At 37.0% G+C, this 23,886-nt stretch overlaps 1 protein-coding gene across 1 annotated transcript in view; it reads left to right on the top strand.

The window, feature by feature from the left end:
• LOC148423189 (kalirin-like) overlaps positions 1-3,868 on the top strand; it is a 156,638-nt gene extending 152,770 nt beyond the window's left edge. The window contains exon 68 of the mRNA XM_088415343.1: positions 27-3,868. Coding sequence (XP_088271469.1) covers positions 27-584 — 558 coding nt within the window. The 3' untranslated portion in view covers positions 585-3,868. The remainder of the gene's footprint in view (positions 1-26) is intronic.
• The last annotated feature ends 20,018 nt before the right edge of the window (positions 3,869-23,886 follow it).

The raw sequence follows: 23,886 nt of genomic DNA, 5'->3' as shown, positions 1-23,886 counted from the left end.
GGGATCTTTTGCTATTGCTTTCTTAGCCTGAGAACATCATGGTGGACCTTCACTGTCCCACCCCATGCATTAAACTCATTGACCTCGGCGATGCTGTTCAGCTGTCTCCACACCGCCGCTACGTCCACATGTTGCTCGGAAACCCGGAGTTTGCTGCACCTGAGCTCATCTGTGGCACTCCGGTTTCTGTCGCCACCGACGTGTGGAGCGTTGGCATCCTGGCTTACGTCATGCTCAGCGGTGTGTCGCCATTTCTTGACGAGTCTCCTGAGGAAACCTGTGTCAACATCTGCCGCCTTGACTTCTGCTTCCCCGACGATTACTTTAGGAACGTGAGTCAGGCAGCGAGGAATTTCGTCAGTTCTGTGCTTATGCAGGATCCTAGGAAGAGGCCATCCACTACTTCCTGTTTGCAGCATCCATGGGTATGCCGTGGAGGAGCTCATGGCGGGGAGTATTCCAAAACACCACTGGACACGACACGATTAGCCACGTTTATTGATCGAAGAAGACAACTTCATGATGTGCGGCCCATCACCAACATCAAGGGATTAGTTAGCAACAGTATAGGGAACTCACTGTGATGACGATGCCTCGGTAGCAACATGATGCATAGTATATTTTGTTGCTTTAACTATCAGGTCTGTTAATTAACATAATTGTTGAATTCACGGATGTGTCTGCTATTGCTGGCCTTTCTGACACTTCAGACCCAGATACTAATATCACTTGGCCATTGTTTCTGTTTTGTTGTTACCTTGTTCCAATCTTGACCCTGGTCAATAAGCTGCCTAGAGCCAAACAATATTTACCCTAGACACTGTGAATCCTCTTGGGCAAAAGTTGTATTTGCTTCTGATCCTTGAACCCGCTCATTTACTTCAACTAGACAACTTTCTGTTGCTTTCTGACATGCAGAAAGCGCATTGAGGTTTCTTCTCTAGTTGTTTAATCGGATAAACCGTGCCCATTTGGGAAATTGTCTAAGACAAAAAAGTGAAGACGATATCCCTCTTTGGTCTTTAAAGCTCGCTTTAAAAACATGACAGCGAAAGACACTCGGACAGACCTTTAAAAAAAAAAAAAGGCAACTTTTGTAGTCTCCTGGAAAGCGAATTCGTCCCTACGCAAAGAACACAGGGAATATATGATTTTTGTGTCCTTAATGTTACTTCACCTTGAGATCAACTGTGGTGATTAGGCGAATTTGGCTGAAACACGGGTCAGAATCAAGGTGGCATCTATCGCCTTCTGGAAAGCCGAATGATCCTAGTCTGAGGTGAGGACAATGGTCGTTAAATACAACTGGAGTTATTTCAAAATATTAGCTTTTGCTTCGGAACACTTAGGATTTCGTTTGAATCAGGACATGATTTTTTTTTTGTCTGTTTTCCATAAACTCAAGTTATTTCATGTAAGAATAATAAGATGATGGTCCGTCAAGATTCAGGCAAGACTCGGAGCAGCATTGATGTGGCTTTGGCCTTCAAGCCAGGGATAATGTGCTCCCCAAAAAAGCCAGAGGACAAGGGTGTCACTCAAAAAAAAAACAACAAAAAAAAAAGAAGAGAAGGTAATACTGTATTAATGACTGATTGTGGCTAGCCTAGCATAATTTGCAACGTACTGTTGCTCAGGATCACTCTGTACTCTGCTGGCTGGCAGGGCCAACCCTAAATAAGGAGAGCATTGTAACTCGCAATAGCATCAAGTTTATATTCTTTTACAAAATCCTTTCCTGACATCAATATAAGGTTGTGAGTTGTCCCCATATCATTACTAGTTGTGCTCTTCTTTTTTATTTAGCTTTAAGAATCTTCAGGCCATGACGTGAGAAGCAGCCAAGTAACGTTGGCATCCCATGACTGAAGCAGATCTCACAATGAAAGCCGAAGCTTCATGATGAATTACAGTTGCTTTCAGTTGTTTGTGTTCAGTGTTTTAAACGCTTTAGTGGTGTTTACATTAGCTTTGGCTACTAACCAGTGACTTAAGCTTCAACAAGAAAAATGTTGCAACCCTCCACATACCAGTTCAAGTAAGATAAAGGGACTTTTACACTTGCATCCTTTGGTTAATTTGAATAAAATTCTACTTAATTTTCCGTCAAGTACAGTAAATTGATCGGGTGTGAACAACTCAAACGCTGGTCCATATATTGATATTTTCCCACACCACATTCAAACGTCATTTTGGCGATGTTACATAAGTTTCGGTGCAATGTGAACAATGGGGACTTGACACGTCTTTGAGTTTCCGTATTTCTCTGTACAGTAAAACAAAAAAGTAAAATATGGGTACACTCAAAGGCATTCTCGTTACATATGCTGCTTTTCCAGTAAACAGTGCTGCCTGGCGTTCTACCGCAGTAATATGGATTATCTTGTACACTGTAGAAACAAATACTGTATTTCTCCATGTACAAGTTGACCTCGTGTATAAGTCGAGCCACCCTTTTTTACTTCAATTTGATGAATTTTACAAAAACACGAGTATCTTTCTAGTGACTTTATTGGTTACACATATCATGGCTGTCCAATTAAAACTTGGTGTGTGTTATTAGAATGACGAAATTACCATACTTATAGACGCATTTCTTCACTGTATGTTAAATAACATATTGTTGTGGTCATGGGGGGGGGGGGTTGGTAATGAGACAAGTGCAAGGCAATGTAAGTGCGCGCGTAGAAGCAAATCTTGAAACTAATGTTGCAACAATGAAACGATAATGCTTTATTTTTTTACACAGTTGAATGTGAATTTATCTAAAAGCCCTCAAAGTTATCATCACTGTCTGACATGCCAAATAGCACCTTCCATTTAAATCCCGTACGTCTTCTACTTCCTGCTTATTGTTTCCGGAAACAGCCTCGTTACTCTTACATGGACAATTTGTTTGAAATGGTGGTCTTACTGACCGTCTTACTTGGGACGTGCTTTACCTAAGTGATGACTCTTGTGAGATCAGAGTGTGGAAAATTGCCCTTGAGTGTTTCTCCCCCCCCACTTGCCGACATCCATTACGGCTTGTTCAAGCCCACATCCTAGGGCTGGAGAAGAAAAGTTAAGTCATGTTTTCCTTTTCTTAATGTGTCAGAGTCCACCGGAAATGTCCATGCAGCCTCGTTGTTGACAACAAAGAGGCAATTAGACGACGCTTGATGAAAGTGCATTTTTTGCGATGTTCTGTGCAAACACTCTAAAATGGAACTATACTATAATGAACAAGAGGTATATATTATAATTTTAAGCCTTGTAAATGACATATTACTTATTTTGCATTGAAAGTAATGTTATTCAAACACAGATACTGTATGTGGAAAAAATTTTGGCCTGTTTTGAGGCCAATGCGGTTATAAGTTGACCTACCTTATAGGGGTGTTGAAAATGAGGGGGAAAAAAAAAACTTGCCTTGTATGGAGAAATTCGGTAGTATGTTTGCAGTTAACACCCGCATAGATGTATGACAGCAGCACTTAGCCTAATCCTTTCACCTCACCAATGGGTAGAATCCATTGCATTGTTTTGCTTTTAAAGTGCACTTTGCTACTTACTAGTCAGTTGTAGCCTGCTTGATTGTCCACATAACAGTCAAAGTTATCAACAAGTGCCACTTCTTCTCTATTTTGTGTTGATTGTGCTGATTTGTATCCGTATTAAGTCCCTGCAGCGAATTTTCAACTCATATTCTTGTAAACCAATGAGAAACGTGTAATGTCAAAAGATTATGTAGAGTGCATTTTCATAAGTGGAAGGCTGTCAGGGCCAGCAAGGCCTTCTCTGCTTGCCTAACATAACCTGAAATCATTAAATTATAATAAACTATAATAATTATACTAACTATAATGAAATTTAATTTAATATCGAGTTCATTTTTCTTAAATATCTATCTATATATATATATATATATATATATATATATATATATATATATATATATATATATATATATATATATAGTTTTCAATTTATAAAATTATTCTCCATATTCTGGTCTTTTCGTGTCATATTCATGTGGTTGCACTCCTACAACATTTGGTTGTTGTAGTTTTAAGTTGGAGTTTTTAGCCAATTAGATTTCAGCTAACTCGTGTCGCTATGCTGTGTGAAACCTGCGTCAGCCAGAACCCAGGGCATTCGCATCAACACGGCGCGGGCTTCTGCGCAAGCGCAGATGGATATGCGAGTGGCCCGTATAACTTAATAGACAGCTGTAATACCCAACCAAGTAAAATGATCGCCATCTAGAAGTACCACGTTGAACTTGACGTGACAGGGTGCTCACTGCAGGAAGGCGGTGCAATGCTCAACATGTAAGCTACGCGGTGTTGGCAGTCATATTTCTAACTGGGCGACCAGGGGCGTGAGCTAACCCTGGTAAATAGTTCTTCTGAGAATGCCTTTTGTTTGCAAAGGATCGATTTGGTGTTTGGAGCGACACTGCATTTGCAAACTTCAATTGTTTAACCAAGGCAGCAATGAGACACCAAAGCTCAGCTGGACACATGCGCTAAGGTGCTTGTAAAAACTTATGGGGACACCTGAGTGGTTATACAGTATTGTACATCTCAGTTCGAAGGTAAAGAGAGCTCCTCAATGCGCTACGGCTCTTTTAAAAAACTTTTGGAACACCAGAGTGGATACAGTGTACATCTCAGTGCCAAGAAAAACGTGTTTATTGTTTCATTTTTAATAAGTTGGTGTTATTTTATTTTGTTTATATTCAATTTAAAGCAAATAAATAAAATGATGTTCTTCTTATATTAAACTGTGATTCGTAATTTGGACTTCATAAAATTTGGTAGATATTTATTTTAAATTATTATAAATTTTTTAAATTTTTGACAGCATAGTGATATGTTTTAATGGCTGATGCGGGTATATTGACGTTTGAAAGTTCCGAAAATAGCCTGTGTATCTCAGTACTGCATACGTGTGCGTGTGGAGGCTTTTTATGTCTGACATCACAGAAGGCGTACGTATGAAAGTCACTGCCCGCCACTGATTTTCATGGTATTGTTATGAGCCAAATTCGGGGGGCAAAAATCTGGTTTGAAAACCAATAAACTGTTTTGAACCAGAGTAAAAATAATGGGGTGAAATGACTGTGAATAAAATGTCATCACAAACTCATTCGTTGGATTTTTATGTGAGCAGAATACAGGTTATATTCATTTTACCTAAAATCACAGCATTGAAAATGTTCACAGCAGACCCTCATATTAAGCACCCACCAATTTTTTTGTGGGGAGTAAACATGTATTTTAATTGTGTGTGTGTCTGTGTGTGTGTGTGACAAACAAATCCAAGCATTTCATGGAAAATGCTTTGTGGAGGGCTAGCCACATTTTTTTCAAGAATTTGGGGGGGTTTAAGAAGCTTGAGTCCACTGTATTTCATTTTATAATTGTGAACAATATTGTTATTTTTCCCCAACAGAAAGAATGTAATATTGAGCCCTATCCTGTCATGCACTCAAATCAAAAGGTGAATGTATTTTGTTTGTCGTGGTTTTAAACTTGATGATATCTGACGTGCTTACAACTGTGTCCAAGCTTTGGATAGTTTTCATCAAAAATTCCACAATTTCATTTTCAACATTTCAACATTTTCTATTTTGAGCTTTAGATGCCTCTGGTTCTGAATGAAGCAAATCCACTCCATGAACACTGAATGTTGCCATTTCTCCAATGTGCTGGATGGTAATTTATGCCGATGTTGTGCTGTTGAGTCGTTTTTTTTTGTTTTTTTTTCATGATTTCATGACTCATAAGTAATCAAATAACATGACTTCAAACTGAGCAAAAAACTGGCTCACAACAACAAACTTCAATCTGTCACCACATGAGGGTTGATGGATTTTTGATTGTACAGACAGGAAAATGAGTCCAGAACCTCATGTGAACAATGACTACTATACTATAGCTGTTTTGCTCAAAGTTTACAACTAAATGTGCGGTATCTTACTGTATGTAGAATGTCGAGTCAGGGGCATTGTGCACGCCACAGACTGTTTATAAAATTAGAATTTAGACATGTCAATAGTAGAAAATGACTTCCCACGCTGTATTTTTTTTTTGAGGGGGGGCGGGAATTCTACCAGCATCATAATGCTGGTATTTAATTTCTGAATGTTAATTTAGTGCTCATACTTGTTATTCTCAGAATTTGTGTTTTATGCTTATCATAGCTAGCCAGAGGCTGTTTTTTTTCCCCTGTAAATGCCTCATTAAGAATGATCCTATGATTGACTGGTGACCCCTACAAGGGTGTATTTCCCCTTTCGTCCTACATTAGGAATCTAGAACAGGACATAAGCATTTATAGACAATTGTGAGCATTTGCTTTATAGCTGGGGGTGCCTTTGATGGCCTTAAACGATTGGGTTTTTTTTTTGTTTTGTTTTTTGGGGTTTTTTTGCATCAAAGTTCTGAAGACTTGTTAAATTACCACAAGCAACTCAACTTCCCTTCTCATTTAAACCAGGTGATATTATGGATGTTCATGCATAGTCATCAACACTATCAGTCACTTTGCGGAGTGACGCAACCCACATCTGCATCTTTAACCAACTATCAAACCTGCTGGTTTGTTACTCTTTACTAATAAAGCCCTTTTTATTTATATTTAAATCTGTGCCTAGTGTGGTGTGTTCATGATGTACATAACCCAATACAGTGTTTGCCACCCTTTATAAACAATAAGCCAATAAGTACAGTATTTATTTTTAGCTAATGTGGCTTGAGTCACAGAGTTTTCGTTTTATCTGTAGATGGCAGCAAACACTAGTTTACTGTACAGTATTGTAAATAAAATTGGAGCGGTTTCATCCTAGTCTTTTAAATGTATCTATAATGGATGGATCTACAAAAAGTACATGCTTTGTTGTACTATTTTAAAAATATAGTCATAAATAGAACAAATCTCATTCTAATTGCTAATATAATTGTCTCACAACCAATCCAACACATTCCCATCTCACTCACTTACATTATTGGATGCGATAAATTATTTCATACTCGAAGGAAAAGATGAATACACCTATGTGTGTCTGTACGCGCGCGTGTGTGTGTGTGTGTGTGTGTGTGTGTGTGTGTGTGTATGTGTGTGTATATATATATATATATATATATATATATATATATATATATATATATATATATATATATATATATATATATATATATATATATATATATATATATATAAAATGTATATATACACTCTGTTGATTTAAGCTTTGTGAGACAATTTTGATTCTCTTAAAAGTGCTATTAATTCATAATATTGCTGTTTTTTACACATAAAATGAATGTCAAAGTTGTAAAAAAATCTAACATTACATTTTTATAAAGGGAATCATATGTCAGTCATATGAAGTGCTCCATTAAATGTAACGTTTTAAAAAATATATATTAATTTTTCTCTCAATTTAAGTCAGAAAGATAGTAAGCGCCTGTATACACAATAAAAATAACAGTGTTTCCATTTGTGGAAACAGATTATAGTCTGTGTCTCAGTGGTGCATAAATATATTGCACAACATCTCTTACACACTGTCAATTCGTATAACTGTGGATACACAGTACCAGTCAAAACTTATAAACTGCGAAATGAACTGATGTGTTCGTATTTTATCTCTACTCCCATTCACAATACTTATTTCAGTGACATTAGAAAGAAATATTGATGGAATTAAGTGTTAAAATGTTAATCAGAACATTTTTTTTTCAATTTAGATTCTTCAAAGTAGGCACTTTTTGAAGAAGGAAAAAGGCAAATAGACTTATTTTCAGAAATGCAAGATAATGGTTGTTAATTTTGATGTTGTTTGTGGCCAACGGGGGCAGGCGCATGAAAAAATGTTCCTACCCCTGAATAGAAAATGGATAAAACAAGTGAAAAATCTTTGTTTGAATGAAACCTAATTTCTAATAAAGGTTGAAATCCCTGTGACTATTTTGCACTTCTCTTTAGCAAACAGGTTGACGCAGGCCTTCATTTTCCAACAAAGCCAGCGTCCAGTTTGTCTTTTTGCACCTTGTGCATTTGGCTTTTGGAGAGACATGAAAGAGTAAAGCCAGTGTGACGAGGAGGAGGAGGCGGCGGTCCGCTTTGTGTCGCCAAGACTGGAAGTCGAAGTGTTTTTTTTTTTTTTTTGGAAGGTCGTCGCTCCTGCCACTCATGCTTAGGCAGCATTTAGGTGCCTTTTGCTAGCGTGAGCACACCGCTACAACAGACGTTTTGTCTCTCTGGCCCTGAGCCCCTCCCTCCTAGCTCAAAGTGCCAACAAGTTGAAAATACCCCCTGCAGAATAACGTTAAAGAAGCACACAAATTCAAGCCTTTCAAAGTTTGTTTCACTATTTTGTTATTCTCTTTTCCGTCTCCTTTCTTCATCAGTTCATTCCACAGTTGCTTCGATTTAACAGTAATGAATGTAAATGTATGTGACTGTGTTATTGCCTTCTAATGCGTCAATGCTTCATAGGCCTCATTTTCAAAACATTTTTAAAATATCTACCAGAATGTTAAATTGTTTTACTTTCTTTTCTTTATTTCCAGCACAGTCTAAATTACTATATCATCATTATTCTACATTGTTTCAATTGAGGAATTAGCTACAGAAAACTGAAGGGGGAAAATGAATGAAAGAATGTATTCTTTGAGACTTTTTCCATGAATGTTTGGAAGAAATGTGCTAAATATTTGGCACCGGTGAGCTATAATTGTTTGTAATGCCAAAACATGAATGATGAAATACAAAAATACACTTTTTTAAAAAATAATATTGCTTTGATATATCATGAAGCATATTGTTAGTTTATGTTAAAGTGATGTGATTGTTTTTTTTTTCAAGAATTATACATCTTTCTGGCATACTGGGTTACACTTTAGTGAGGATTAGCAGCTACAGAAAATGGATGGATGGATTTTATTTTTTTTGTGTGTGTGTTAAGGGGGGGTGGATTTCTCTGCTGCGGCCTGTGAAGTTTTTTGACTCTTAACTTTTAGGAAATGAAACAAAGGAACAATAAAATCATTTGGAATGATTGATTCAGAAAGTAAATCGATCTTTTGGAATGTTCATAACATTTTTCACAGCGACATCTAGTGGCTAAATACAAAATATCAAATTCAAACGGAAAGTGTTGAAAACTCCCCACTATGGAAAGGATGACAAGTTTACTTATGGAGAGCATATCTTTTTAAGGTTGGCTATATCTTAGTTACCTACTTTCTCTTTATGTCTTATTTTGAACACATACAAAAATAAAACACAAAGAGAGGAAAAAAGATGCACTTTTTTATCATTACACTGAATAGACAAAAAAATTAAACCATTGCATCAGTGGAAAAAAAGGAACTTTTATTGCTGTCAGTTTTGTCTTTCTACTTCCCCCCGACATTTGCATTTACTAGGCAATTCCATATGGTGAAATGTTATGTTTATTTTCATTATTCTATCATAGAAAAGGGATCACATGATCACTGTTCACTTGCTGAGACAGCTGACATTTCAAAACAATTGGCACAAGATCTTTCTGAGACGGACATCAGAAAAGGGTTACGAATCAGGCCTGGATTTTGGTACGTACCAAAATACTTTTTTGATTTTACCATCACCAGCGCTGTGGTATGCTGACCTTCCACACTTCTTCAATATTTCCAATTCTTAAAATCTGACTGGAGGATGAGTAATAGTGTACATCAGAATTCAGAAATGAAACAGGCACAGAGGAAACAATTTTTCACAACTACCTGTTACTTGATTTAAAAGGAAAATGGTGGATCTTTTATTGAAACTGATATATTCCAGATGTTCCTCTTGTCTATTGTTAAAGAACAGGTGTGTGTGTGTGTGTGTTTGGGGGGTAATAAACCCTATCCCTTTATTTATTTATTTTTATTTTTTTATTGAGTCCTTCCATTTCAAAGGCACAAAAACACACAAGCAGACACACACATCTGGCGTCTGGACTCAATGCAATATTCAGGAACCTTTTACTATGATTTATTCAAAGTATGACTGGAGTGTGTGTGCGTGTGTATGTGCGTGTGTAGGTGTATGTGTGTGAGTGTGTGTCTGTGTGTGTGTGTAAAGACAAGCTGCGTGCGGAAAGAGCAGACAGCTATAAAAGCAAGGAGGGATGACAACACAGACTCATGAATTGAGAAGTAAAAGGTCACAGGGAAGTGATAGAGTCATTATGGTAACTCTCTGTGACTTTCATAGACTCTATGATCTGATATTGGCAAGATTGCCTTTCCAACCATATGCCACAACCTACACACATGCACCACAACACACAGTACAACCGGACTTATACATATGCCCATCCATCCATCCATCCATCCATCCATCCATCCATCCATCCATCCATCCATCCATCCATCCATCCATCCATCCATCCATCCATACATCCATCCATACATCCATCCATCCATCCATCCATACATCCATCCATCCATCCATACATCCATCCATCCATACATACATTCATAATCTATAGCCACTTACCCTAACTCGGGGCGCTGGCTTGCTAGTGCCTATCCCAGCTATCTACAGGCAATAATAGCAGGACACCTTGAACTGATTGCCAGTCAATTGCAGGGCACACCAAGACATCATCCATGTTTTTGGAATGTGGAAGGAAGATGGAGTTGCCCGAGAGTGCCCATATGGGCACGGGGAGAACAGCAACCAAAAATTATAAACAGTGGGCCCCCGTGTTACGAAAATATTCCGTTCCGTGGTTTGGATCGTAAGGCGAATTCACCATATAGTGGGCAATCCAAAGCTATGATAAATAGCTAATGTGTTTAGAACCCCAGGTAAAAACATCAAAATTGTACATAAATATTAAAAATTGCCACTAATAGTACATACAGTAAGTAGGAGAATCAATGTTGATTTATCGAGGTCGAACCAGTTTATTATAAAGAAAAGTCTTTCCAAAGTGTTTTTATGAGTGTTTTTTTTTACTCTTTTTCAATGTCCCAGATCAGGATAAATTTGATGTACAGTATTTATACTTTTCCGTCTTTTTTGTAGCTGTGCACAGCTTAATTTTTTTTTTTAATGTTCACAGCATGCAAAAACTGCGCATGTGTGTGTAAGTGTGTGTGTTTGTGTGCATCGATGGGAAAAAGCCTTACCAAGGACTGACACATCCACTGGCCCTTGATATGGTAAACAGCTAAATGAATGTCAACAAAAGCACCAAAAGACACAGCAGGCTTGGGAAGTGGCAGCAGTCAGATCAGTGTGTATGTGTGTTCCTCTTGTTCAGACCTCTTTTTGAGCGTCAAAACTTGATATTAGAGTATGGGTATGAATTGGGTTATGGTTATGGTTATGGTTATGGTTATGGTTATGGTTATGGTTATGGTTATGGTTATGGTTATGGTTATGGTCATGGTCATGGTCATGGTGACGGTTAGGTTTTGGGTTAGGCAATCCTTTCTGATGGTTAGGGTTAGGAGTTAGGAAATGCATTATGCCAAAGTATGTCCTCACAAGTATAGATGTACAAAGTGTGTGCATGCGTGTGAGTGTGCGGGGGGAGAAACACACCAAAGTGTTGTCACAGTTGTCACATGTGTAAAGAAGGCTTCAGCAAAGCTTTTATCGATGCCTCCATTTCAAACAAATTGGACGGCTACTTGTAGAAGAGTAACGAGGGTTTTTGCGCAAATGACGAGCAGGAAGGAGAGGACATCCGGGATTTAAATGGGAGGAGCTATTTGGCGTGTCAGATAGTGAAGATGACTTTAAGGGCTTTTCGACAAATTCATATTCAGCTGTGTCAAAAAAATAGAGCAACGAAACATCAATCATTTTATGAGTTTTAGCATTTGCGTCAACGCGCGCGCACGTTGCTTCACACTTGTCCTGTTTCCGCCCCCCCCCCCCCATAACCACAACAGTACATTATTCGATACACGATGAAGAAATGCATCTAAAAGTTTTGTCATTTTAATAACATACACCATGTGTATTGACGAGACAGCCATGATTTGTGTAACCACTTTAGTCAGGGGTAGACTTAAACTGTACTCGGTTTTTGTCAAATTCACCTTCATTAAAGTAAAAAAAAAGGGGAGGGGTCGACTTATACACAAGATTGACTTGTACACAGAGAAATACAGTACATAATATCATACAAAACCAAATACACTGTACAAATCTATACTGAAACAGTGATCATGAGACATTGAAGCAACAAGTAGATCACTCCAGCAAGCTTAGGACTCATGCGTGCAGTTGTGCGCGTGAGTCATGCAAGGAGCGAATTAAAAGTGCAACGATGCACGAATGTCAGAACTAAGTATGGGACAGAGAAATAAATCAGTGTACGAGATGTGACCCGGGCAACATGCATTATGTAGTGTAGGATGGACTGAACCATGCAACATTCATGTATATGCAGTTTATATACTGTGTGTGTGTGTGTGTGTTTACATGTGTGAGTGTGTGTGTGTTTGCGTGAGTAGTAGATGTGTGTATGTGTGTAGTGTGTGTGTGTGAGGATGTTTTCAAAATTTCGCATCCAATCACTTATGTGTGTGCATGTATTTATGAAATTACAGGATATTCAGAAACCACATACATATCACAGAGACACTACTTTATCTGTATACTCCTGGATCAAAAATTCAAAAATGCATTTGTATAGTTCTTGGTCTTTTGCTTCCAATAAAGACTTCAACAATTCACTATTATGTCTATAATACTGTAGAGATAATAAAAATGGATGCTGCCACCCTGAACTGCTTCCAAGTCGGATCATCATGTAATTCAAGATTCAAGTTGGAAGATTCAAGCGAGAGCAATATAATAACAATTAAGATCATGATCAATTCAATTGGTCACTTTGGGAACCAAATTCTACTAGAGGTGCTAGGGACTAAACTGAGTCTCATCAGAGGGGATTGAGGATTTTCCGGTGCCAGTCATTCCTTTTAAAATGTCCTTCCATTAAATGTCTTGAAATTCCCCTCACTGTCCATTTTTGAAACACGTCTTAAAGTGATACTATGTAAGATTTAGCTACGGACAGCAGGAGGTCTGTTTATTGATGCATTTACCGTAATGTCCCTAGGGCTCCCTCATGCTCATGCAAAAATTACACCAATTGTACAGTATGTACTCCCAGGGAGTTGTGATTTAGGGGCATTGTGGTAAATTCGGCAATAAACACTTGTCCTCCGGATGTCTGTAGCTATAACAGACATGGTGACCTCCGGAGAAGTGCCACTTCCCATGTAATACCATTTAATGATAACTAGACCTACGATTATATTTAAAACATACCGTTAGTAGTTAAGAACACATTTGTTTGCAAGTTTTTGAAATTTATAATCATGTAATTTATTCATTTTTAATGAAGAACAGTCTAAATTTTACATTGTCACTTTACATCTTTTAATCCTTTCCGTTCTACTGTTTTGTTCCGGTTTTACAGGTATAATTTGTGTTATTAACTTACTGTTTTCACTACTTGTTTTTGCATGACTAATTTTACTTCAAGTGCAGCACTTTGCGCACAGCAATTGCTGTTTTGCAATGTTGTACAAAGTTGAATTGAGTTGAGAAGATACACTCATCATGAAGTAACTGATCAGTATAAGGTGCACTGTCGATGTAAAAAAAAAAAAAAAAAAAGGGTGATTATGGAAACTGTTGGGTCCCCGGGACTCGCAAAACTAAAAAGCTATGGGTCCCAAAAAGAATACTTGGAGTCCCAAAAATTGTTCAATATTAAGGGGACCGTAAGTACAAAGTGAAAAAAAAAAAAAAAAAAAATGAAAAGAATTGCAGTAACTTTGTAAGGAGCTTTTGTTGATATCCCAATAACCAGTGATGAACAGTATGTTATTTTAAAGTTTTAGACAACTTTATCGACCGTAGAACACTTTGGGGAGCTGTTATAGAAGTTTTAATTTGACTGTTCACTGTTCTAAACGAAGTTCTAAACTAATTACATCTTGTTTTAGTTATTACAATTGAAAAGAAAAAAAAATACTTGCCAGTGTCTCAGTTGAACGGAGTAACAGAACAAAGTAGTGTTCTAGTGTCCTGACAGTGCATCCGGAAAGTACTCACCTTCATCTTACCTTAAAATATTATACACTATAAACCATTATGAAATTGTGAATAAAGTTTTGTGGACCCACAACAGCTGACAAACGCAACACTTAATATTTCCAGCAATATGTATAAAATTCTACTATGGGACAGTGGTGAAGTCGTTGGCTCGTTCTGTTGGCTCGACAAATGGGTCACAACTTTTTTTGTTTTATTCGATAGTATGACTGTAAAAATATTACTAAGATTACAGTCTTGGTGATTAATAAAGTTTTAATAAAGTTTTATTAATTGCGGTCTTGCACAAGCGATGACAGTAATACGGTACATAGCCGATGGAATAAGATCAAAATGACAGTGTTGGATGGGAGGATGGATTACATACAGTCAACAAGAGGGATATAAGCACAGATTAGATGAAAAGACGATATATAACCAAAATGGAAACAGATGTCTTTTTGCTCAGCAGGCTCCATTTCATAGGGGCACCCGATACCATTGTTGAATCTTAATCCTAGTTAGCTAAAGCAGAAGCACTATGTAAAATGAGCAAGGTTCTTTTTCTGACTGAACAACAGGCATGTGTTGGCTTGCTTGAACAGGTACCTTCGACTTTTAAATGTATTGTTAACATTGACATTATTTATTTATATTTTTATTATTATTATTTTTCAAATATTTAAATCTAATCTACAAACAAAATGTTAATTTTGGGGTTAAATTCTTTTGAACAACTATGACACCTGGGTAGGCAAATGGCTTGCACTTTTCCTGGCAACTGCACCAATAGATGTCATTAAAACCAAGGGCTTGTTTTCGTTGTTGTTTTTGTCTTTTTTTTCATCAAATAATTACAGTGTATTGCCGGTCTTTCTGTAAAGCTGTTCAGAATGCCTTTGCTGCGTACGCCGAATCTAAAAGAGATGTTATTGTGATGACAAAATCCATTTCCATTTTCTACTGTGCCTGGGGCTTCTACTGCAACCTTTTTCATTTCCATCAAAGGAGCTCACAATTACTTCCCAAATAGTTGAGTAAGGTTGTGTAAATTGTTATTGAATGGCCATAAAATAGCATTTTGTGCACACTTTATGATTATGTTCTTTCTATAATACAAAAAAAGTTCCATATACTCCATTTTCCACAGTGAACACCTATACAGTATCTCCTAAAGGTTTGGTGAAATCTTCACTGTGTCAGACAACGGGCAATATTTTTATGTCCATCACAAGTCTAGCAGAAAGTGTGGTCGATATATTTGCATGGGTGGAGTTTACTTCCTTTTGGTATTTTCACACATGCATTTAAAAATGGCCATTTGTGCCATTGTGGATGTGAACTTTGTCGACTTGTTATACAGCCAGCAAAATAGATTTCTCTCATTCTGTTTTAATTCAACTCACAAGAGTCGCACATACACATGACAGAGAACAACAGTGGCTATTATGAAAAATCCATCCTTCCATCCATTATCTACTGCTTCATCTGAGATCAGGTTGCAGGGGATGCAGCTTAAGCAGGCAAGCCCAGACTTCCTGTTCCCCGGTCACTTCATTCAGTTTGGGAAGAACTTGCAAACACCACACCGGAAGGCCAGAGCCAGCTGGAATTGAACTTGGGACCCTGAACTGTGAGGTAGACGTGCTAATAACAGGTCCAGCGAGTCGCCCTCTGCAAGTTATAAGGACCAAAAAAGCAAAAGCAAAACACGTCTGTGCCATTAAATTAGTTTGGGGGGGGCAGTTCTAATGTTTTCGGGGAGTGAGGGGAGCTCATCGCGGATAATATTACTACAAGCACATTCATAATTTAAAAAAAAAACAGAATAAAACAAAATGTATCCCATTCAGTGCGCTTCTTTTGCAGCTTTAAAAAAATTATCCAGATTAAAAAAAAATAAAAATACAATGAAAAAGATCATCTCATTACAATGGTAATGATTCATATTATTAATTGTTGAATTAACCCAAACACCACTATTTTATCATAATTGAAGAACACTTTCCGAGCATGAATGTATGAAAAACATATCTTTCTCTCAAGTGCATTTCTAAGTTGTTTGTTATTAGGTTTAGCACTGAATACTGCACCTATAGCAGGGTTTTAATAACAGACAGCTGGCGGGAACAGACAAAGCGTTACCTCAATCCAATATTAGAAATGGAAGGAGTCTTGATCCAAAGACAAGAGTCCATCTGGTGCTGCCATTGAAGGATTTAGTAGCAATAGACCTCAGAAATGATATGATAATATGATTACATCTCCTTTGCCGAGGTAGAGTCTGACATAAAAAAAAAAACATCCAATTAATTTATAAGAAGTAGCGTATATCGCATCATATGTAATATGCGTTTTCACAAACCCAGGCTTATGTCAGCGAAAATGAAAATTGACATATCGAAACAGCATATTCAAATTCTACATACAATTCTCTTTAAAACTATATGTTATAATCAAGTTACAGCAATTTGAACGTTGCCAAGTTGAAATTCTTAGTTTTAAGAAAAATGCGTTGTTTTGAATAATTTTGGTACGTTCATCTTTCAAATATCCAAAGGAACCAGTGCCTTAGGAAAAAGATACTGACTTCAAACTTTAGACGACTGGCTGTTATCTCCGCGGTGGAGATTGTAAACAAAGAAAAGCTTTTGTGACAACACTTGCTTTTACTGTATCTTTTAAAGCATTAAATCAAATGCCGGACAGACGAGGTAACTATAAATGCACTTGCCACGGACGTGGAACTACTGCAGTACACATATTTACTAAAATCCTAAATTATTAAACCTTATACAGTAATTTAACAATAACCTTTTCCACCCTCTGAAGTCTCGCGGCAGCATATATATATATATATATATATATATATATATATATATATATATATATATATATATATATATATATATATATATATATATATATATATATATATATATATATACTGTATATATATATATATATATATATATATATATATATATATATATATATATATATATATATATATATATATATATTTTTTTTTTTTTTTTAATGAAGTTACTACATTTATTACAGATATTCAGGAAAATCACTTTGGTGTTGGTGTTGATTAAGAGGCATTATTTCACAGAAATAGTTTTAACATTATTTTGTCAGTCCTAAATAAATAAATAAATAACCATCAACTTAATTTTAGTTGATGCATCACAGGGCCACAGAGGTCTGTTTTCTCTATGGAGGAGACATATTTCTACCTGTGACCCAGGTTTTCTATAAAATATTGAGTTTGACCATCCAAAGATAGCCTTGCTGTCTTGCAAAGAAAGCGGCGACTGACACCATCTTAAAGTGGTATTCGCCTTTTTAGGAAAAGCACAAAGTCCCTCTTTGCGTTCACCTATTTTCTGATCTACTGGATGTTACAATGGTGCAGGTCTTCAATAATATCTTGAAGGAAAATATCGATCTTATTGATTTCAATTGTTCAATGTGGGTCTAATTTAGAGCAGTTTTGAGTTAAATAATTTACATACAATTTGTCCATGTTGTTTAAATCCAATAGCTTGGGGCAAAATATTAGAAACAGCTCTTACTTCAATGCAGTGCAGTTGTAACGACCACTAAAACCACAATCCTGAACATATGGTTCATTCACTGTCAATCAAAACTAAACATTTTCTTTACCATGTTTTACTTAACTCTTTAAAAAATAACTATTGTTGAATAAAAGAATTAACACACATTATATTTGTAAGGAGACAACAAAAGACTGATGGGAAATATGAAAAACATATCTGAGTTTTGATTTCTGTGGACATATCTGAATATGAATATGAATATCAGTTTGAGGAAATACCTTTACTGTTCTGCAAACACATAGGAGTCACAGTTTAAAGTACCATATTTTTTCGGACTATGAGCTGCGACTTTTTCCTCGTGATTTGAGCCCTGCGGCTTATAGTCCAGTGCGGCTTATCTGTTATTGTTTTTTTGTTGTTGTTGTTTGTTTGTTTTTTTGCTAGCCACCAGCAAGCAAATGTGTGTATCTGTTCGAGGTTTCAATTTATGGAACAACTATGAGATAGAACTGAAAAGATGTTAATCAATGGCTGTGCTCAAAAAGTTTTTTAAATATATTCTTAAAAAAATATATATGTCTAGATTGAATAAAAGAATGTATACAATTTTGGGTAAATTTGTAATGTGTAAATTTTATATACAGTACACACTGTATATGATTTTATTTATGTATTTATGATTGTGTATATGGATTATGTGCGATGTGTTTTTATGTTCACTAAAATAATCTATCAAACACAGGGCGATTTAAAAAAAAAAAGATGCTATTGAAGTATTGATTTCGATTTTGGACTGCTATTTGACTAACAGTATTCTGTTAGTGTTGAAAATATCCATACATCCATTTTCTATAAATATCTTGGGACTAAACATGCTGGCATGTTCAGTCTGTTAAAGAAAGGATGTTGCTGTTGGCAGAAAATTACAAGAAAAATAAAAAACTAAAAAAAAGTTCTAAACTTCATATACCATCTTTTTGCGTAAAGATCTGATGTTATTACCTGCGGTTTATAGTCCAGTACATTTTATAATCTAGATAATACGGTACTTTTATTTAAGATTTCACCATATGTACTATAAGAACTCTAATGTCATCATCATTATCATCTGTAATCCTATCTTTTACTCTCCTTCCTCTACCTTGACCTCCTCGTCCAAGCCCTCTCACTTCCTCACACCATATTTTCATCTTCGGTTTACTTTCATCTCACTCTGCTAAATCTTCCTGCTCCCTTCATTATACTCCACTCTGAAGGTTTTCCTAATAGTGCTCAGGCAGATTGTAAACTGAAGTAATTATCGAAAACAGTTTTCTCCAGGAACAGTGTGGCAAGACAGTGGAAGAACAGTCAAAATCATAAGTGTCAAATTAAAGGCCGGCCAGATCATTTTTGAACTTTTAGAGTTTAAGCATTCAGAAAAAAATGTAATACTATTCTACATGTATGATTGTTTTAAAGACTTGTTAATAAAGTCATCAAACTTTATTAATAGAATATAAAGTTTATTCATACAATATAAGCGTTGTATGGATATTATACTAAGAAATATTTGTTATTAAAAAAAATCAGATAAAACAGAGAATGCGTTATTGGTAATTGCTATTTCACTACTAAACAGCAGCCGCAGCGCGCAGAATAGATCCGCAGCGCCACAATCCTTCAGATTTTCCCCTCGGCATGCATTATATATTTTTGACCAGATATTTCGTTATGGAGCTCAATGAAGTTGCGAATAAACGAAAGTCTGGGAAATTTAAACGAGAAACATGCAAGGGTATGAGTGGGGAGCCAACCACGCGTGAAGGCCTGGCGCCGCTGTCTTTTTAGTTTTTTCCTCGGCACGCATGATATATTTTTGACCCGCTATTTCATTATGGAGCACAATGAAGTTGCGAATAAACGAAAGTCAGGGAAATTTAAACAAGAAACATGAGTGTGGTGCCACACACTCTTAAATCCTCCAAAAAAAAAAAATCGGGTTGGGCCTGCAAATCAAGTTCATGAATCGCACTGGGCCTAGTTGGATTTAATACCCTTGGACCAGGTCAGTTTGAACTGGATTTTTAGACATAAACTATAGTTTATGCAGTCAGCACATGATAATATCCATATATAAGGCGCACCGGATTATAAGGTACACTGTCAGCTTTTTTTTTTAAAAATCAGGCTTTTGGGTGCGCCTTATAGTGCGAAAAATACAATACTTACATTATTTTTGTGGCAAAGATACGACTGAAAAGAAAGGCAGCGAGATTATTTTCAGCTGCACACTTTTGAACAAAGGGATTGCAAAAACTGCGACATGACAACCCCAAAAATCACTCTGAAACACCGCAATCAGTGTTGACAACTGAATAATATCGGTATTGATCGTGCGTGTGTGCGTGCAAGCATGCGTGCGTGCGTGTCAATGCATTCATGCATGTGATGTGAGATACGCCTGACTCACTGTGCTTGCTGATTAACCCACAGATCAAAACTTATCTATGTGTTTGTTTTTACATGTGTACCCTAAACCAGTTGGTGTCATTTTCAGGCCTCAAGGCACACACACACACAGATAAAGACCCACTTTACCTGCTGAAGCACATAGTCCTTTGATATAAGAGATGAGTAAGAAGACTTTGCAGAGTCCATTCACAAAGGTCTTTTTTTTTTTTTTTGCGATAAACTGGTGACCATCTAAATTTTATGTAAATAATCAGAAACTTCACAACTAAGTTTGGGCAATATCTACTGATAAGGTTTCTTATATCTACTTATTTATTTTCTTTTTTCTTTTTAAATATATATATATATATATATATATATATATATATATATATATATATATATATATATATATATATATATATATATATATATATGTATATGATTATTAACTATAATAATATACTGTATATAATTATAATTGCTTCAAAATATGCTAACAAAGCCCTAATAGTATTTATCTATGCTGTATGTTCTAATCATGGTGCTAAGCATTCGTGTTAACTGTTGATTTAATGTCCGCAGCAATAACCTAATAATTCTGCAAAATGGTAGTGTTAGTGATTTGTTTCTATCCGCAAGTAGTAGTATGTGGAAACCATTCATCTTTTGATTGTCCTGTGATGCAAACATAAGACAAGCCCATTTCACCTCTGGTGTCAGAATACACCAGCGCAACTGCCACAGGCACAAAGCAGCGAATGATCACACATAGACGGGAAGTAAATGTTCATCGCATCCTCAAGCTAAGCTTAGTGGTCTTTCCAAAGACTGCCCACCCCTAAAACCTGGTGATCATAGCAAAGGATCACTGTCAGTACACTGAGAAAATCCATACAAATGTAAAAATCATTAAAAAAAAAAAGTCACTCCCATTTGCTTCCTCCAATAATTAATTCTTTGCATCAACCATTTCTAAAGTTCTCACTCTCTTTGACTCTGTCTGGCAGCCCAGACAGCAGCAGCCTTGTGTATTTATTAATTCATACTAAACTAGCATCAAGACTGCGTGAGCATTTTAAGACTTTTTTTTTTTTTTTTTTTAGTATCTTTGCCTTTTGCCTGCTCTTCTCTCCCCCTACTCTGCATTTCTTTGTGATTGTAACAGTGGCAAACTCAAGAATTAAAATGCACTTGCTCTACCAGGGCCACAGCTGCAAAGTAAATTATGCCATTAGACCTCTAATTTTATAACATCTACAAAAATAGAAATAATATATACTTGTGTGCCAGTGTCACCTATGAGGTCAACTCAAATTTATTTCTATAGCCCTGACCACCACAGTCTCAAAGAGCTTAACAGGTGAAAAAAAAAACACACACACATAGGATCACACAGAACAATATAAACACATACAGCATCCCCTGAACAAAGCTCCCAGAAAAGGCAGGAAAACCCCATCGGGGGAAAATAAGAACCCTTCAGAAGGGACCGCAGGTTGGAGGAGCCCTCTTTCACACTCAACAAGTTGCACTAGGTGGCGAGTGCCAAAAATCCCCCATTATGTCATATTAAGCAGTAAGTGTCCAGTTCAACAATGCCATGACACCAGGGGATGTCATCAGGTAAGATTCTTCTCACAGTCTGGCTCGGTGGGTCCATCCCAACAAAAGAGCTGCAGCTGAAGTGTTCCAACTCAAAACCCGCATCGGTCGATCGGCGCAAATCTGCACGGCTGCATTCAATTCGTCTCTCACTATCTAGCCCTCTCCCCAGGAGACCGAGAGAAGAGAGCAGGAAGGATAAAAAAGAAAGCTGCAGTCAGGCAGACCCATGAACGAAATGTTCGCGTGTGGAAATGTGTTTTTAGTCGAGATTTAGAGATTTCTTCTGAGGTGGCTGCGCAAACTTTAGTAGGTAGGGCATTCCAGAGCACTGGTGTACAAATACAAAAAGCCAGGGATCCAGCGGACTTCTTTTTAGCACCCAGGGTCATTAACATGCTGGCAGTTTGTAACAGAATACAGTGGTACCTCGGTACTCGACCGCCTCTATACTCGACCAAATCGGTGCTCGACCAAAAAATTCAAGTAGGTAATGCATCGGACCTCGAACAGATTTTCGGTTCTCGACTAGCCGAGCCGAGCCGAGCCGAGCCGACCCGAACGCGCTCCTCGGCCCTTCTCGGCCAGCGGGTAAGCGCCAGTTCAACTCAGACCGCCAGCGGAGTAAGACGTTTGTTCGAGTATTTCTTCCCGGATTTAAACTTTTTCGTGTTGCTCTAGCCCTTAATAATGGGTCCAAAGAAAGACAGTGATAAGGGGAAGGCAAAGAGGAAAACAATGAGGACCACTATTGAACCGAAGAAGGAAATTATAGCAAAATATGAACGCGGAGTACCTCGCGTCGCAGTTAGCTAGCGTCATCATGGAAGGAGTAACTCCCTCCCGTCCTCTCCACATCCATTCCTGTATGCCATCAACCACTCTCCAAAACGTAAGTAAATTATACAAAATGGTTTATAATGCTTTATTTATCTTTATCTTTATCTTTATCTTTATCTTTATCATGTACTGCTTGTGCACATTTACTTGTGCACACATACTTTCCATTATTTCTTATGGGAAAAATGGTTTCGGTGTTCGAACAAATCGGTGCTCGACCACCACCTCAGAACGGATTATGGTCGAGTACCGAGGTACCACTGTAAAGTTTTAAGGATGTAACATACGGCGATACTAAGTCAAATTGATAAGAAGTACCAAAGCAGTGTAAAATTTTATATGTAATTAGCAAAACTTTAAAATTGCATCTCAGTTTTACTGGAAGCCAATGTCAATTATGATATCGAACCCAACTTATTTTGAACAGTTTTAAACTGATACAGTGTATGGTTTCAAGGTTTTTTTTCTGAGCTCAGCAACCGCGCTGCTCTACACATCGTACGTTAATCAGACCCTCTATGTTTGGTACCATTGTGTGAAAAAGTCAAGTCGTTCATTATTCACTAAGTTGGTTGTGTTACTGGGCTTGTTTTGGTAAAAACATCCTGGATGGGATGTGAGTGCCAGTGTCAAAGGTTAGTGTTTGGAGTAAAACTATATGAGCGGCCTGAGGGTGATTTTGACAGAGACAGATGGCGCATTGCTGTGAGAACAGTATCTCAAAGGGTCCCTGCTAGAAAAACACAACAGGCCACATAATGTTGTGGTATTGAATTGTATGAATTGTATTGAATTTTGTGGTATTAAACTGACACATAGCAATGATCAAGGACCAATAATCAATTTCTTAATGGGTATTCTGCCGCACAGCGTTTTTAAGTCTTGACAACTGAGCTTTAACGTACCACCTATGGACTTGTGCTGAGGGGGGGTTTTTTTGTTTGATTTTTTTTGTGGTTAGGAACTCATAAACTGCTACCCAATCAGATGTTTTGAATCCGGAGCATTCAGGGAGCACACCAAAGTAGTGTTCAAAAGGAACAACCAAATACGAGTGGTAAGAAAGTTTACAAAGGTATATACTTAATTGATGGTCACAAAAAAAGCGATCAAAACGGAGGTAAATTCGAATAAACAAACAAGTGATGATTCATGACTGTTGGGGAATTCATGTTGGAATTGTGCCCACTCTCTCCAAAAATTGAACATCCAATCAATCCATTAGTGCCTGAATGGGAGCAGTTAGACAGCGTTAACCAAGTAAAAATATCAGGAGCAATTATAATTATTTATTGTATAATTATTAGCAATGTTGGAGTCTTTATAAAGGCAAAATGGAACGCCCAAATAGGAA

The sequence above is a fragment of the Hippichthys cyanospilos genome, chromosome 5 (genome assembly GCF_059441005.1).
Source record: "Hippichthys cyanospilos isolate Australia breed blue-spotted pipefish chromosome 5, RoL_Hcya_1.0, whole genome shotgun sequence".
Classification (NCBI taxonomy): Eukaryota; Metazoa; Chordata; class Actinopteri; order Syngnathiformes; family Syngnathidae; genus Hippichthys; species Hippichthys cyanospilos.
Note: the sequence above shows the minus strand (reverse complement) of the source record. Positions and strands in the feature narration are given on the sequence as shown.